The sequence below is a fragment of the Hesperophylax consimilis genome, chromosome 11 (genome assembly GCF_061612785.1).
Source record: "Hesperophylax consimilis isolate HC1 chromosome 11, BYU_Hcon_1.0, whole genome shotgun sequence".
In the NCBI taxonomy this organism is placed as follows: domain Eukaryota; kingdom Metazoa; phylum Arthropoda; class Insecta; order Trichoptera; family Limnephilidae; genus Hesperophylax; species Hesperophylax consimilis.
In genome coordinates, this window is record NC_142846.1 from 10,791,286 (window position 1) to 10,810,151 (window position 18,866).

General features: G+C 31.7%; 1 protein-coding gene across 1 annotated transcript in view; it reads left to right on the forward strand.

The window, feature by feature from the left end:
* Window positions 1-10,027, forward strand: part of mAChR-A (muscarinic Acetylcholine Receptor, A-type) — a 398,874-nt gene extending 388,847 nt beyond the window's left edge. The window contains exons 4-5 of the mRNA XM_089637296.1: window positions 5,703-5,854; window positions 8,988-10,027. Coding sequence (XP_089493422.1) covers window positions 5,703-5,854; window positions 8,988-9,804 — 969 coding nt within the window. The 3' untranslated portion in view covers window positions 9,805-10,027. The remainder of the gene's footprint in view (window positions 1-5,702; window positions 5,855-8,987) is intronic.
* Window positions 10,028-18,866: the final 8,839 nt, after the last annotated feature.

The following is an 18,866-nucleotide window of genomic DNA, read 5'->3' on the forward strand; positions in this document are numbered from 1 at the left end:
GCAAAAAAGCATTTAAAATGGAAAATGCATTGAGAAAAGCATTTAAAATGCAAAATGCAAAATGGTTTTTAGAAAAGCATTTAAAATGCAAAATGAAAAATACCCATTTTGCATTTTGCATTTCCATTTGAAATGGATTTATTTGAAATAAAGCACATCTCTGATTGTAATAAGTAGGTACTTGAAAAAAATTATTTTTTATTAGTTTCTATTTAGTAAGTTTTGTACGTGATTATTACTTAAGTGATAATTACATTAAGTTATAATATGTCTATTTCTTTACTATCAAACATTGCAAAAATATTTGAAAAAATTGCCAAAAAAAGAATAACTCAGTTCATAAAGATTAATAATATAATTCACGAAAATCAGTTTGGATTCATGGAAAACAAAAGCACAAAAGACGCCATTGCTAAATTATCTAGTACCATACAAGACGCTTTAGACAAATCATTAAAATGTGTTGGTATTTTTGTTGATCTCCAAAAAGCCTTCGACAGCATATCTCATGTCAAACTAATACAAAAATTAAAGATCGTAGGTTTTAATGACACAGCATTAAGTTGGCTAAAAAGTTATCTTCACCAAAGAACACAAGTTGTAAAAATTAATCACGCATCTAGTCTACCACTCACAAGTGATTTTGGGATACCACAAGGTACTGTTTTGGGTCCTTTACTTTTTATCATGTACGTAAACGATATTTTCAAACAAAACCTCAGTGGAACAGTTATATCTTACGCAGATGATACAATTATCATAATTAAGGGTAATGACTGGAAAATTGTAAATGAAAATGCAAATAATGACATCCAAATCCTAAAAAACTGGTTCGATACAAATCTGCTTACAATTAACGCAAAAAAAAACAGTTTGTATACCATTCACAATAAATAAATTCAAAACTAACCCCAACATTCATATAATAATACACAACAAAAAATGTAACAAAGATGTTTGTAATAAATCATGTACCATACTAAACCAAACAACTGAAATAAAATACCTCGGTGTAATTGTAAACCAACATATGAAATGGAACAGACACATATGTGAACTTGTTAAACGCATTAGAAAATGTATCTATATATTCATTAGATTAAGAAATGTTCTCAAGATAAACAACCTGAAAAAAGTCTATTACGCACTAGTCCAATCATTACTTCAGTATGGAATCATTGGGTGGGGAGGTGCATATGAAAAATTTTTAAGCTCTGTTAAAGTGGTACAAAAACTAATTATCAAAGTAATTTTGAAAAAAAAAACAACTTTCTCTTCAGCATCATTGTTCAAAATTTTCGAAGTACCAAAAATTGAAGACCTCTATAAAAAAGATGCAATATTACAAATATATAAAGAAACTGTAGTAAAAAAACTTAAATTTAACTCATCCTTAAGGCATAATTTTAACATCCAAATTCCTCTATTTTCAACACAACAAATGCACAATAACTACATTTACAAAGGCATAAGATATTTTAATAGTCTTCCCGAAGAAGTGAAAAAAATAGCAGATTTTATTTTATTCAAAAAGAAGGTCAAATTTATCTTTAAAAAAAATTAATATCACCTATCAACTTCAATTCATGCTACAACCAAAATTAACGTCACAATCCTCTTTTAAGTTTATATTTATTGTACTGTAATAATGTTAATTACTGATATAAACATGAAATAATTGTCAAATAACTCCTACGCCAAGCTCAAGAGCTAGCACTCTTCATTGGAGTAGAAATTCAACAACATATGTTTTACACTATTACTTATTATTACCTAATTTTATGTACAATGTAACAATGTTATAAGTTAAACAATAAAAAAAAAAAAATAAAAAAAATGTATAAAATATATTGGGGAATATATAAGTGTCACTGCGTTTAAAGTCTTCTTCGTTTCCTGTTCTAAGGCGGCCTGAATTTTTAAATAATACTAATTAATAATGCATTATTTAAAGATACAGAATATAAGCATGACAACCACTATTACGATGTAAACAGAGATGTGCAAAATGGGTACCCAAAACCATTTGAAATGCAAAATGGAAATGGGTCAAAACTTTTCCATTTGAAAATGCAAAATGCAAAATGGTTTTTAGAAAAGCATTTAAAATGCAAAATGCAAAATACCCATTTTCAAAATGCATTGAAAATGCAAAATGGTTTCTCAGGTCAAACAATTAAAATAATTATAGAATTTTTAAACAATTTTGTCATTTAATAATGGACATCAATGTAGAACATATTACATGATGGTAAATCCAAAAACACCACGACTACAGATTATGAAACCACAAAAAATTTGCGCGGGACTAATGTTGCCAACGTAAAAACATAGAAACTGCTATCTAACATTTAGTATTACAGCGTCGTGGCCCCATGTTCAGTATTTGAATCAGTATTTTTTGTAATGGTATCACTCAATTGCCAGGGCTCCTACCAGGGAGCAACTTGACAAATGTCAATTATCTCTCATAGCGAGGTTGAGGACCAACTGATATTTGGGGCTTATGAAAAAAAGATGAGTGGAGATAGTAGAGAGAATTTTGCAAAAAAGCATTTAAAATGGAAAATGCATTGAAAAAAGCATTTAAAATGCAAAATGCAAAATGGTTTTTAGAAAAGCATTTAAAATGCAAAATGGAAAATACCCATTTTGCATTTTGCATTTCCATTTGAAATGGATTTATTTGAAATAAAGCACATCTCTGGATGTAAAACACAATCGTAAATTTCAATTATGTCTAATATTTAAATATATATACATTTTAAAGCAGGCTCGTTTTTCTAATATGTATTAAATACCTACTTAATTTCTCTCTTAAAAAAATAGATTTTTCTTTGTTTAAGATTCTTTAAAAAATGTCCACCTGTGGCGCATGTTTCGCTTCTAAAGGGTTTTCCAATAAGAGGTTTTATTTTGAATAGCCCGCTATTTCGGTAGATGTTACTTTTGAAGCAGTCATTTTTTGACATTTGACAAGTAGAAACTACGCGATTAATAAAAATGGAACGATACACACTTCAACAACGCATTGAAATTATTAAAATTCACTTGTGTGAATCAAATGCAAATCAAATTGAGTGATGAGGCCCATTTCCACCTCAGAAATTTGGGGCTCAGAAAACCCAAGAGTTATTGTTGAAAAGCCTCTCTATCCTCAACGTGTGACTGTTTGTTGCGGTTTATGGTCCGGCGGAGTCATTGGACCTTAATTTTTCGAAAATGAGGCTGGAACAACAGTAACGGTGGATGGATTGCGCTATCGAGAGATGATTAATGATTTTTTATGGCCGGAATTGGATGGTATTGATCTGAAAAACGTTTACATTCAACGAGACGGCGCTACGTGCCACACAAGCAACGAAACCATCGATCTTTTACGATTGAATATCAAAATAACACCTCTTATTGAAAAATCCTGTGTATATAGAAGTCTTTATTTTAAGCCACGTTTAATAAAAATGATTGTTTTTCAAATGCGTTTTTTGAAAGCTCCTGCAGTTCATTGTAGTTCCCAGCTTTTATAAAAAATTCCGAACGCCATGTACACCGAGGCTGTATTCCATCCCAGACGGGGTGGTACCTAAAGCTAGAAGGTGGACCTGTGCCAAATATCCAGCTGTTCGGCAATATTGCGGGGTTAACAGCCCTAAACTCTGGTAGGAATAATAACTGCGCTGGCAATTCGATCACTTCAGCTTTTGCGAATAGATAACACTCAAATATTTGAATATTGAACCAATATAATTCCTTTAGGTACCTAAATGGATTCTTTTGCAAAAAAGCTGAATTTTCTTTTTAGTTTGTTGGCATTTTTAAGTTGCTTGCGAGCCTAACCGCTGTGTTTATTGAAGATTTCATTAAAATTTTCTTGGTTTTAATGACTTCCATTTATATCTGCTTCCACCCCATTTAAAGACTTTTTTAAGTTGAGCTTTGCATTTCGCCTGAATATTAATCTGTTAATGTGTTCCATATCCGGTGAATCCTGTCAAGATGGTATCCGTATTGGAAAGTACCTTTTAACTCAGTCAGAGTTCGCATGAGCGTTAAAAGCAGTCAAATCGGAATAATCAATATTATACGTTGTCTGCTGTTCACAGAACTGTTAGTTAACAAGATTTGTCTTTTACACCTTCATGCGTACATTCAGTCTTATTTTTGTTATGATTATTGTTATTTTAAACTAAACACCATGGATGCTGTCTTGTGTCTGGAGGTGACCACATTTATCTTAAGATCTGAGATTTATGTACGTATTTCCTAACCAAAGATATGAAGTTAATTATTTACCTACCATTATAACATTTTCTATTCACTGCCATAAGTTCTTAAGCCTTTTTAACCTGCTCCAATCTTCTTCCACACATTAAGTCAGTCCATTTTTTCTTGGCTTGCCTGTAGATCGCTTCCACAAGGCATCAACTTTGCCGTAATTTTGGGTATACTATCAACTGGCATACTTTCTACAGGGCCAGTCCATCGGAGTTTTGGGACTGTTTGGTTCTCACGTTCTTTCCATGTAGCCTCTCATTTTTTGGCTCTTACAAAATCCTACGATGGCTTCGTGCCCTGTGTCTCACCAACACATACATATCAATATAATATTATATTTTTTAATGATAAATATATATGCATAGCACAAAGGATAACAAATTATTTTACTCAATAATTAGTCGCCCGTCGCCATCAGAAGGTGGGGGTCCAATTCCAGGCGACTAATTATTGCTTATAATAATTTGCTATATCAATATTATGTATTAATACAAATCCACCACTTTTATTGGGAATCTTACGATGCTTTCACGCCCAATTATTTTCTCTTATCTTGTCATCTGGCATTCTTTTCATGTGCCTTTTTGGCAGAATCATGTGACAGAATCTTACAATGGCTTTATGCCCAATAGTTTCTGGTGTCTAATAATCTAACATATCAATATTGTAAACACAGCGCATTTATTAGGACTTGCATGATCTTACAATGGCTTCATGCCTAATTAGTTTGTGGTGTCTTATATGGCATTCGTTGTATGTGTCTTTAGGACTCTTATGATGGCTTCATGCCCAGTAGTCTTTCGTCGCTTACCATCTAATACATCAATATTACAAATCTATATCTTTCATTGGGACTTACAGAACCCTATGATGGCTTCATGCGCAGTAATTTCTGGTGTTTTACTATCTGACACATCAGTATTACAAACCCATCGCTTTCATTGAGACTTACTGAATGTTACGATGGCTTCGTACCCAGTACTTTCTGCTGTCTCACCATCTACCACATCAACGTTGCAAATCTCAAATCTCTTTCATTGGAATCTTACAATGGCTTTATACCAAATCAGTTTTTGATGTCTCACCATCTCACATATTGACATTGCAAATCAATTTCTTTAATTGGACTTACTTAATCTTAAGGTGGCTTCGTGTACGGTTGGTTTCTGATGTCTTGTCATCGAGATTCTTTTCGTGTGTTTTGAGACTTACGGAATCGTACGATGGATTCATGCCCCATTCGCTAACCGTCGCAGTTCTTGGAACCTAGGGAATCTTTAGTAGGTTTCAAAATGAATATGTTTCAGGAGTTTATGGTTCGTTTTCACTATATAGTTGTCAGTTTCTAGCAAAGGGCCAGAAATATTCGAATTGTATAATATTATCACTTATTTTTATGTCTTAAGTGTATGTTTCTTTCTTTGCAGCAATTGACTGGTTGGGCTGGTATCCGGGCATGGTGTCTAGCCTGGTGGCACTCTGGTCGGGACGACTACGACGAGGATCTGGAGGACCCCTCAGACATGGGCTACGCGACCCCCGTGTCCATAGAGACCCCCCTGCAGAGCTCGGTCTCAAGGTACGCTGTCTATATGCCAGTAACAGAGAATATATGAAAGGTTAAATATTAGTGGAAGTGTTAAATGACTACTGGTATTTGACTGATTTCTGAGAGTTCCGTTGTTTCTTTTTGTCAGCGGTACACCTATTAGGCAGATATTTGTAATACATCAATAATTGAAGAAAACACTTTGAAAAGAGAGTCTATGAAAGGGTTGTTTCACTGAATTTGAATATTCATCAAATTTGAAAGCAAAAATTCAAGTTCTGTTATTATTTCATCATGTACTTCACAGTACTTGGATAGTAACAGAACTTGAAAAGGACTTTCACAGGCCTAAAATTTTAACTTTGAGCCTTCTCAATTAACCATAACCAATATGTCGTCCGCGAATGCATTTCTCTAATCCCCATCTTTCTTCCACACATCAAATATCCTATGCTTCCTCAAACACAGCAAATTTATTTTGTGGCACCATTTTAACTAAAAACAATAATCACATTTCTAATATACCTAAAATCTAATCATATCTAAAAAAGAAAACTCATTAAAACTATCTGATTATTATGTTTAAATATCCTATTAGTCTTGTTCACCACGGAATGGATTTGATTTCAGTAAATGATACAGCGATAATAATCCTGATAAAATTCTATATTAATTGTGTTGAGGTATTTGACCGCACAGTTGTTAAGCGTAATTTTGACCATGCAGATTAACCAAAGATTAGAGATTTTTATCTACTAATACTTGGACTTATGATCTCACTTGTAAAATCAGGCCAATCAGTTTAAATAAGGCCATCGAAATTATTTAAATTACAATTTATCAACAATAGTTTTGTACCCTTACAAAAATATTTCAGTACTTAATTCTCTAAGTGGTTCGATATTCTAATTAACCTTATAATAAAAAAAAATGTTTACTAAAATAAATAGAACGTTGGATGATGGATTGTTCGCATTCCCCGATTTGGTTTATGATTGTACTATGAAATCGAAGGAATGTTTTCAGAAATACACCAGCAATGTTAAAAATTATTATTTATTATTATCAAGAATAATTTGTAGAAGTCCATTTTAATTTTATTTATTCAATTAAAAGAAATCCAAAAACAAGTTCAAAATTCTATTTTAACAAATATTAATGAATTCGGAAAAAATTCTCTAACTTTCCCGGTACAAAGTTTTACCGTATCAAAGTGAATTTATTTGCTAATTTCTTTGAGAGCGTAAACGTTGAAGACAAAGACAATATTATATTTGAAAAACCCACTTTTACTGATTTTGTTGAGTGAGGTCAACATGCATAACAACCATGTGGAAGTAAATGATGTTGTGACCTTTATTAAAAAGCTGGATGTTAGGTCGATTTCGGGGTCAGATATGGTCACTCAATACTTCTAGCTCTTCTATCTGATAATATCTGAAAGAATTATTTAATGACTGTACTGTTTAGATTGTTGAGAACAGAAGTGGCGCCCTCTGTTATTTTAAATAAGATTCGCTAAAGTTTTCAAACTGGTTTTTATCTGCTAGTTGCTATAATTTCCAATTTATCTGTCCATCTTTATCTTTATTATATTTCGTGTTTTTTTAAAAAAAAATTTTAAATTTTTGTTATTTATAAACTGCTGTATTCAATTTAATTATTTAAAAACAAAATTAAATATTTTTTTAAAAATTTAATCGTTACGTAAAAGCTCAATAGGGCGTTAATAAATGAATAAATAATTTATGTACTGAATAATAGAAATTTATTCACCATTAATTTAATAATCACATGTAAAAATGTACATTATAATATTGTTACAAAAATATTTGCAATATTAAAAAAAACTGTTAATGAAAGGCTACGCACGGAAACTGTTTTTCATTAATATAAGTGAATAAATGTGCCATTAAAATTCGGAGCATTTTTTGCCGAGAATTGTTTTTCAAAATATTCTGATGGTTGTTATAAAAATAAACGTTGTTAAGATTTATTTACTTCTCAGTAAGGATTCCCTGTCCGAGAAAGCACTCAGCAAATAAAAAATTAGATAAATATTTTTTTCTTAGTATTCTTCCACTCCATCCCCTATTCATATTTCGGGTTTTTGAAATCGGACAATCTGATAAGGGTTGTTAGGCCAGCCATAATTAGTCTTCTTCTTCAAAGTATTCCCCTGTTCTTAACTTTGAAAAGCCTTAACTCCGGGTGTGACCTTCTGTTAGGAAGTTTGGTGAAAGTTTGGTCAAATTATTGTCACTCTTCCAAACTCCGCCGCCCAGTATTATACCTACTTCCAGTACATTTCATTGTGAAGAATAATTATTTGTTTTGTAAGTTGCAGTAATATTAATACGTAGGTAAGTACTTATCTATTTTCCAACAAACATAATTTAAACTCATGGTGAAAGAGAAGAGGGCCTTTTTTCCTGTATTCCACCATATCAAGAAAGTACTTACCTACTTAATTTTTTTTAAGTAAGCAAACTTCGAAGTCCTATTTGAAAATAATTTTGGAAATGTTTGATGATTTGCACGGAGAAAAATAAGTGTTGTTAATTTATAAAGAATCTAACTATTTATTGTAAGCATTAATAACTCGCCTGAAATATCCATACAAATTAAAAATATCTCCCGAGTATAAATAAATGCCGCCGACTGAAACATTAGTTTATTATCAAAAATCTTATCAAAGTATTGGTAATCCTGTTAAAAACAGAATTTCAGTCCGTGTTCTGATAAACTTTTAGTAAGTTCATAAAATATCGGAACACGTATTCAGGCACCTGTATTTTCCTTGATACAAATACGAAGATATTAGAATTGAAGAAGGGCCCACAGTCACGTTTATAACCAAATTGCGAATAATTTCAAGAGATTTGAGATTAGCGATATTCAATATTAGTCATTTTTCTCCGTAAGCGGTATGATTTATCACAGGTGACAGTAATTATAGGGTGTCTCGATCTAAGTCAAATTTTACTGATTTAATAAATGTCTCACTTCAAAATACCAACGTTCTGTCTTCTGCAAGGGATATTTTCAAATTAAATGTCACCTTTAAATGAATCTAACTTTCCTTTCTCCAATTTAAATTTCATCTTTCTCTCTCCATTACGCTTTCAACCTTTTAATAAATAAGTAATAAAATTATTTCTAGGTGTACATCTCTGAACGTGATTCGTGACCCTTACGCCGGCAGAGGAGGTCAGGGGTTGGGCGGGGGAGGCGGAGCTGGCGAGATCGGCGCCTCCCCCCATCGCCCCCCGCTCTCAACCGCACCCGCCTCCGCCCCCCGGGACAGCCGCAGTCTGCCGGCCACCAGGTCCATGTCCAACGACTCCATCTACACCATCCTCATCAGGCTGCCCCCGGACAACGCTTCGACCACGGGACCAGAACGGGCGCCCAGCATAAAGATGATTCCGGAAGACATGCCCAACACGAACAACAGACAAGTTAGAACGCCGCAGCCTCCTCACAGAGGCGACAGCGAGTTCAACCTGTCTCTCAACCCATCCGGGAGTCACAACCACAACAATTTGAACAGGAGAGCATCGCACATCCCCGATATAAGAATACCTCTGAATGCGAAGATAATCCCAAAGCAACTGGCGGGGAAGACGACGCTGTTAGCGGCGCACACGAAACAGCAAGCAAAGAAGAAGAAGAAGTCGCAAGAAAAGAAGCAAGAAACCAAAGCCGCCAAGACGCTTTCAGCTATCTTACTTTCATTCATCATCACGTGGACTCCTTACAACATTCTGGTGCTGCTGAAGCCATTGACCGCGTGCACCGGCTGTATCCCCGAGGAGTTGTGGGATTTCTTCTACGCCCTGTGCTACATCAACTCTACCATCAACCCGATGTGTTACGCCCTTTGCAACGCTTCCTTTAGGAGAACGTACGTCCGCATTCTCACGTGTAAATGGCACAATAGAAACCGAGAAGCCATGACGAGAGGGGTATACAATTGAACCTGAATGCGGTGCTTGTAATGGGAATACTTTGCAGGCTTTTGAGTCGCACGCATTGTGGTGCTTTAAAAGCCGAGGTCTAGGGCCCGGAAGGGGAAGGCGAAACCTCTGTTCGAAAAGCTTTACGTAACGGAATTTTTTAATGTATCAAGACTTGAGTACCCACGAAGAATGCCGATTTGTCACTCGCTCGAAACCGAAATGGGGAATTTTTGATAATGTATTTTGGGAGATGGATCCATTTTATTAAATGTTTCTGATTCGTGATTTTTGTAACGAAATTTTTTTATCCATTAAAAATCAAATATCATCCATTTTTTCGAAGCAAAAATAAGTTTAAAAAAAACTTTTTCATGATTCATTAAAAAAGTGATTTATGCGTTTACTATACAATTTATAGAAAACTCTATTATTATCTTGTATCTAACTCAAGTCCAGTTTTATATCCTTGTGAAAAAGTTTTTTTGTCTATAATCTGTAGTATAAGAATGATTTGACCATTTGACCTATTAAATTTAGGTGCATAAATAGAGGTCCTTGTGTTGGAAACAATTCAGTGGATTTTCCTAAATCCACAGCAGACTACAAATAAACACCCCCGTATAAAGAATCCGAAAAATATAAGTAGATTAGTTTTTTTTGCTCAAGTGTAATATTTCATTTTTTAATATAATATTATCTAGATGAAAAAGGAAAAAAAAATATTTTATGAATTTTGTCATAAAAACTTGTCTCTAAAATGTAATTTAGGATAAATTTCAAATATGTGTGTTTTTACATTATTAATAATATTTATACAAAACCCTTACGTATTTTCGATATCGGTGTGTAACTTAGATTTTTTTATATGTAATAACTATTAGGAATTCCACGGGCTTGTAATGCTCCATAATATATGTCGTGTTTTACTCAACCTGACTTACTACTTTCCGTTTTTTTTTTCAAAACGAAAAAGATAATTTTCTAAATTTGCAATTCTGGTAGCGATCATTTCCTGGCACCACAGTACTTTTGTCAGTCACTATTAACTGAAAAAAGTAATATTCCATTAAAAATAATAACAATGCTAAAACAAAACAATTTTAAAAACAAATATGAATAATGAAATCCTGTACCAAGTTTGATGAAAAGATTTTTAATGTAAATATTTGTAATATTATGACTGATTGTGTAAGATTTTTTGTATTTAAAAAATAGTTAAACTAAAAATTTATTTTATTTTATTAAAATTTGTCCATCTAATCGTTATGTTTTAATGTACACCATACTTTTATTTGTACATAGTAATTTAAAAATATATTACATAAATGATTTGAAAATGCTTTTTAAAAGTGTCAAAAAATAAATACGCCTTTTGGTTTCTCGCAACCCCCGTTCAAAGCAAATAAGAAATTTGCTTATAAAAGAGTTAAACCAATTTTATGTAGTTATGTATTGTTTTGTTGAAATAAAGATTAAAGTAATATTTTGTTTAAATTGCGTCTTAAAACTTGCTAAACTGTTCATTTTTACAATGGGTAATGCGAAACCAAACTACCTTATGTTTTCCTTTCCAGAAACATAAAGATATTTTTTAAAGATATTCTGCTTGAAAGAAACTTACAATATCCTTGTAAGAAGTTCATTTCAAACCACTTACAAGTATCTTGTAAGCTTTTTTTTATTTTTTTTATATTCAATAATATTATAAGATTTATAAAAACAATTTATTTTTAAACAAGTTCTGCTGTGTAATTATTATTACGCGTGACAGCTGTTTCGCCTTCTGAAGGCATAATCAAACTGTACTGTAGTTTGATAATGCCTTCAGAAGGCGAAACAGCTGTCACGCGTAATAATAACTACACAGCAGAACTTGTTTAAAAATAAACCTTTTTTTATAAATCTTATAATAATATTATTGAATATTTAAAAAATAAAAATTAAAATGTAGTTCTACAAATTAAACTTGATAACAATAAATATCTTGTAAGTGGTTTGAAATAAACTTATTTTTTCTCGTCATGATGAGTTTTGTAAACTCAATGGGAATAATACATTATAAATTTGTTATCATATTGTAATGTATTATCTTGTAATAAATGATTTGAAAGGTTAATTATTTAATTTTACCTGAACAACACAACAATGACAAAAAGTACTAGAAGTAATTGTACTTATTCAGAAAAAAACGTATAACCCATTGTCAGAATATTAAATATTGGAGCTTAATTATGAAAACATAAAACGTACTCACATGTAGGTAGATTTCATAGGTAAATCAAGAATAATAATTTTCTTAAAATTTATTATGTAAGTACTAAATATAAATATATAAATACGGGTATTACCATAAGTTAAGTAACCTACTAGAAATAATATGTGTTGTACCTAATCTTTCCCCCTTAGCATTAAATGTGTATTATAATTGTATGTATGTGTATGTTCGTCCTTTATTCGGTGTATTCAGTTATGTGGACAGAATCCATTTTACGAATTCAATAATTCAAAATGATTTCATTCAAAATGTGCCAAGTCTGAGACGAAGTATGTTGTTTTTCATCCAGCAGCAAGAGGAGTAACCGAAAACAAAACTTTTCGGAAAAAAAAAATTCTGCTAAATTTATGTTAAAAATATCTTGTTAAATATATAACATCAGTATTCACAATTGACTCATCAGTACAAGTTTACCTACATGCAGTATACGGAGAAAAATCAGTGTTGCTAATTTATTAAGAACCTCCTAAAAATTTTGATTTGGTATTTCAGGCCTTACGAATGAATTAACAGATGAACTTTTAATAATATATCATGACGAAATGCGAAAATATTGGATTTTCATGAACACGTGTTCCGACACTGTGATAATATATTCATAATTTACTACAAGTTTTTCAGGAAACCCGTTAATTCATTTGTTAAGGCCTACAATCCCGTTTGGAACCGGATTGCCAATAATTTAAGGAGATTTTTAATAAATTAGCAAATTTTTTTCTGCGTGTGCAGGAATACAATTACAAATTCTGTTCTCTTTTTCCCCATTTTTTTTATAAGCTTAATCCGTACCTTGAAGAAGTAGGTACTGTCGATTGACTGTTAATAATAAATTAACAAACCATAAAAACATGTAACATTAAACCATTAAAGCTTCCCCTGTCGACTCCTTTACGCATAATAATCACTACTCCATTTGAGTCACTCATAAATTCGTGCCATAAATGATACAAATAACGCTGTTAAAGTGTATCATCTAACTATTTTAAATTTTGTTCGTATTATTTCAAATCGAGGTAAACACGAGGCCCTCTTTTTTTAATAACCACGGTTCGAGATTTACCGATGAAGAAGTATAACTTCAAACAATGCTCAAGGGCTATCCAAATGGAATTGGCACAATTGTGTCGTTCGTTTCTGAAAGTCAGTGATGTTAACTAGATATTAATTTCCTCCTAGCTCGGAATTGAATTCCGTTTTTAAATAATTGCCTCTCGTACATCGATCATATTTTGGCAGGTAGGTACTTAAATTAACCCGATCAAAAAGGAACTTCAACTCATTAGACCTCGCAAGATGTAAATCATATTATCCTCAATTTTCAAATCAATTTTCTTGCCTCAATCTGTCTTTTGAGGACATAAAAATACTAAGCTTGCTTCCCTAAAGATAAAATCTAATATTTTCAAATGTAATCTCAGAGTGCCAAGGCTGTTTGTTTGCCAATACCCAACTTGTTTTCTTCCATTGAAATACGAAACCTTTAAATTAACCTTTATAACTGCGTATTTATAGAACAAGCATTCCAATGTGATCACAACCATTCCATAGATAGGTTTATTACGTCATGTATTTGATCTCAAAAACATATTTTCATGATGTTTCCATATTAAATTTCTAACACTCGATGGACATCTGTATTTAACTTCTTCGATAATTGTAAAATTGCATCGTGAAATTAAAAGTAAAACTGTGTTTTAACCACTGTTTTTAATTATAGGGTTCTTTCATCAACTACTGCAACTAATATTAGTATTAATACCTATAGTTTGTAACCTGATGAAGTAACCATTGGTTCCGAGACATTAACGGTTCATTAATTTACTAGTAATACTAGTATTAGTAACCATTAGTTCCGAAACATCAGTAGTTCATTCGTCAGCTACTAATACTAGTATAGTTTGTATCCTGATGAAGGTACCATTGGTTCCGAAACATCAACGGTTCATACGTCTACTACTAATACTTATTGGTTCCGAAACATTAGTAGTTCATTCATCAGCTTCTAATACTAGTACAGTTTGAGTCCTGATGAAGGAATAATTGGTTCCGAAACATCAACGGTTCTTTCGTCAACTACTAATACTATGGTTTGTATCCTGTCTGAGGAACCATCGGTTCCGAAACATCAGAATTTCGTTCATCAGCTACCAATACTAGTATAGTTTGCATCCTGATGTGGGAACCATTGGTTCCGAAAAAAACGTGAAAAAATATCATCAAAAACAGAGTGTTCTATTATTTTATCTACTGTATTTTAATTCGCGTGTGTAACAAATTCTAATACCAAATAAAATGAAGGTATCAACGATTAACACCAAATCTCATGGTGGTGTAAATAACTGTCAATAAAATAGTTATATTCAATGTTTCAATCCGTTTGATTTGAATTATAATTGATTGGTTCTCTTCAAGATTTACATTTTTGTTTCATCTGTCTGTGCTGGGATATAATTTTTAGTGTGTGTGTCTTATATGTAATCCAAGTAACTCAATATATGCATCAGCATAGCATTATCGTAACCGAACTGTCTGATTTGTTAGGTTAGTGAACAGAAATTTAAACTCTTAGATAATAAATATAGAATATCAAATTATTCATATTATTCATATTGTGGAATTGATGTAAATGTAGAAAATATATTTATTCATACTCTCGGCATTGTATCAAATGACAACTCTGTTTTCTAATATATTTTACAAATCGATGTTTTGCTAGTAGAACATCGTATGATTTTCAGCAATAATTATTATTACTATACAGATTAAAAAAAAAATCCCACTGAAACAAACTGTCTTATATAAATCTATTTTCTGAATGTGGGTTTACTGACATAAATGATATGCAACAATGGGTCTAATCGACAAGAGTTTTTGAAAGTTCACATTTTGATATTATAAAAAAATAATTAAATATTTTTTCAACATTTTTTTCTACATATTTTTGATTCTACTAATAAATTAATAACAATATCCAGACCAAAACTATCTCTGTTTCAAGAATTAGTATGCAACCATTTTGTAAAATTCTTTATTTCCATCTAATAGGTAATATAATTAAAGAACTTTGTTGACTTAGACCTCTTGTTCTTTCAGCCACCTAACGAAACCATTATCTTGCCTGTTTAGGAACCAATTTTAGTAACTTTTAATATATTATAATAATACTTGTATAATCGATGTGCCAATAATATATAGCAACGACATTTTATATAAGAAAAGCTTCATTGTTGTAAATTGCTCATTAAAAAAGGTGTTTTCGTATGTTTTTCATAAAATATATTAAGATGACAATCTTTAATTGTAGATATTCCTCAAACATTAAATTCTACTTCCAACTGAACACAGACATCAATATTATCCGAAAGCATGGGAAATTTATTAAAAAAGTACATTTAATTATGTTTTATGCATATTTTATTTAACTTAATTAATTACTATTGAAAAATGAACATCTCCAATATGGTATAGTGATTTTTTTAATCTAAACCTCACAAGATGCCAAAATATGATTTGTACCCAAATCACATTAATTTGCGATCTTTTCGCTAAATCATTTAATATTTGTGGATCATATTTAATAATGACATATTTTAATAAAGACAATAAAAAATTTCAAGAGAAATTGACATTTCATTCAAATGTGAATTTCAAATTCCTTTTTTATTTACACTTTTAATCATTTTAATTATTTGCATTTTTAATCAATATTATACCCGTACTATCAATAATATGTTCAATGACATTATTTCATCTAAATGGCCCAACTCTTCTCTTTTATTTACTGATGGATCCAAATCTCCTAACTGTGGTATACGTATTAACGTTTACCACAATAATTCTAATGACAAAATATTTCATTCAATTCCAAATCAATTTTCAATATTTTCAGTCGAGTGCGTTGCAATAATATAATCTCTCAAATATATAATCAAAAATAATTTTGAACATTCCCTCGTTCTGTCTGACAGTCTCAGTTCCATCCAAAAACTTAAATCCAGTCCTCTTCTTCATCCTGATGATCACTTTGTAAGCCTTATTCGAGTGATGATAGCCTCCATTCAAAGCTCTGGAAAAACTGTAAACTGATGTAATTCTGGATTCTTGGACATGTTGGCATCATGGGTAATGATATTGCGGATGCCTTAACAAAACAAGGAGCGTCCAACCCCGTTTTTACCCTCGTAAACCACATTCAGCCATTCTGAAATTTTTTCCATCATCTAATTTGGGCACATTGCTAGTCAATCCAAGGGAGCCTGCTATGCCTCATTACAAAGGACTATCCCATCAGAACAGTGGTTTCAACAATTCCCCCGTTTTTCCAAAAAAGAATGTTCTTTTCGTATTCCAATGAGGATCGGACATTGTTCCGTTCCTTCCCACCTTTTTAAAATTCACGTCCTTGACTCTCCAGATTGTACCTTCTGTGGTCTAGAAGTAGGAACTTTAGATCAAATATTTTTTGGCTGTCCCTCTCTAAACAAATATCCTCTCTTCAATCAAGCCTTATCTAAAATTCCCTCCCCTCCATTCAACACCTCATCTCTTCTAAGTCTGAACTCGACTCAAATTTTCATTATAATTTTGAAATTTGCCTATCTAAATAAAATGAACATTTAAATTCACCTTTCATTTCTCCATAATTTTAAATCATGGCCAAAAACACCCTTGAAGGGTGAAAGCCAGATGTAAGGGGAAAATAATCAATATTATAATATTATTATTATTTTTATTGATTATTGGGAAAACAGTCTTCAACCATTTATGTTGTCCGCATCAAAAATTAACAACTCAGAAGAGCAATCCACGATTATTCACTAAACATATATCACTAGTTATCATTGTTAATTTTTATGTAACTACTCTTGCGTATAATTTAATAACGACCAACTTTCATTTAGAATCCCTAAAACATATTTTATTGAAACTTTGAAAATTAAAAAAAGCCATATCAACGTTAAAACATTTTATTTTAATTAGTTTATATCTATATTTAAACCTAAATGAAACTTTTACACAATCAAAGTATGATTTAAAAGGTTCCATGATAACTCAACATAATGACACGTTTAGACGACATAAGACTAATAACGGGGGTTCGCTCGACGCTCACATTTTAATTATTTCTAATTAACGTATTACTAAAATCTCAAATGTTTCTAAAGGGATCCCTGAGGATGTAAGTTATTCATATTTAAGATCAATAAAAACAGGACGTTACCATTCAAATATTTCATTTAAAACGATTTGAAAATTTTATAAAAGGTTTTTAAACTACAAAATTAGCGGTTAGAACCATTTTTTTTTGTTGTTTTTAAACGATGAATTAGTAACTTTCCGTGGGATTCCTCTAGAAAAATTTGAGATTTTAGTAATACGTTCATCGAAAATAATTAATAAAATAAGCTCGATTTTCAATGCCTGCTAGGGCAAATTCGACCGCGGGTCCATTCATTACACTGGACCACGCGCCAAATATGGATTTTACACGAGTTCATCACTTATGTCTTTAAGGTTCTAACTTTATTTTAGAGATTTGATGGGGAAAATTCAACTGCGGGTCTGTCCAATACTAAGGACCACACATCACATATTTTTGTGCACGGCTGCTTCACTTACGTCGTTAAGATTCTGAGTTTGTTTTATAAATTGATATAAAGTCAAGTTTTTGTTGCATCACTTTATATAACTTTTTTAAAATTCTGTTGAATTGTCATTTTGTATTGTTATCCGGTCTTCGATAATAATGAAAATCATGTGTGCATATTTTATTGCTCTCGACATAGTTTATTTGATTTTTAATCATGACATATTCTTGATCATTTTTATTTAATTACTTGAAGTAAACTACCCGTAATAGACATAAAATACTGGCGTGAAATAGCCTCCGTAAGTAGTTATTCATCAAAGTACCATAAACAAAGCATATAATTATAAATAGAAATTTAAGCAAACTACATAAATGAGTTGTTTTTACTATTTACGTTAAGTACAATTTGACGATTGCGTTTTTTTTTTATTTTGAAATAACTGCAAATAGATAATATGTTAAATGACAAGTCCCGAAATTTCATAAGCGTGAACTTATCTAAATAATATGTAAATTGTGTTAATAAAACCAATGATAAAATGTTGTTTTGTATATAATATAATATAATAAATTATAAAATGTGTTTTTGTAAATTATTTCTTTCAATGTTCCCAAACCCAAAAAAATATTCTAGGATTCGAATTGATTTTGCAGGAAACAAATGGAAAACACATTTTTTTTTATTTATTTCTTTTCTGGACCTTCTTGCAAGGTTGTGTTGGTTGATTAATTACTTCAGACATAATGAAATCCACTCAGGTGAAATTTGGTATTATTACATAAAACAGGCAGATGCATGGACGTTTTAATACATAGTAATAACAAAAATAATTAGCTAAATATACAAAAGTAAATGACAAACAAGAATGGGTTAAAGGTAAAATACAAACATGTTCATAAAAAATTTATTATTGTCACCTGTACCTACTGAAGAGACATTGATTTGGTAGGTGCAACATTGCCTGATCAATACTATCCAATTCCGGCCATATTATTAATCATCTCTCGATAGCGCAATCCATTCACCGTAACTGTTGCTCCAGCGTCATTTTCGAAAAACTAAGGTCCAATTACTCCGCCGGCAAATAAACCGAACCAAACAGTCACTCGTTGAGTATAGAGAGGCTTTTCAACAATAACTCTTGGGTTTTTCGAGCCCCAGATGCGACAATTTTGCTTATAAGCATATGGCTTCGTCAATAATTATTGACGAAG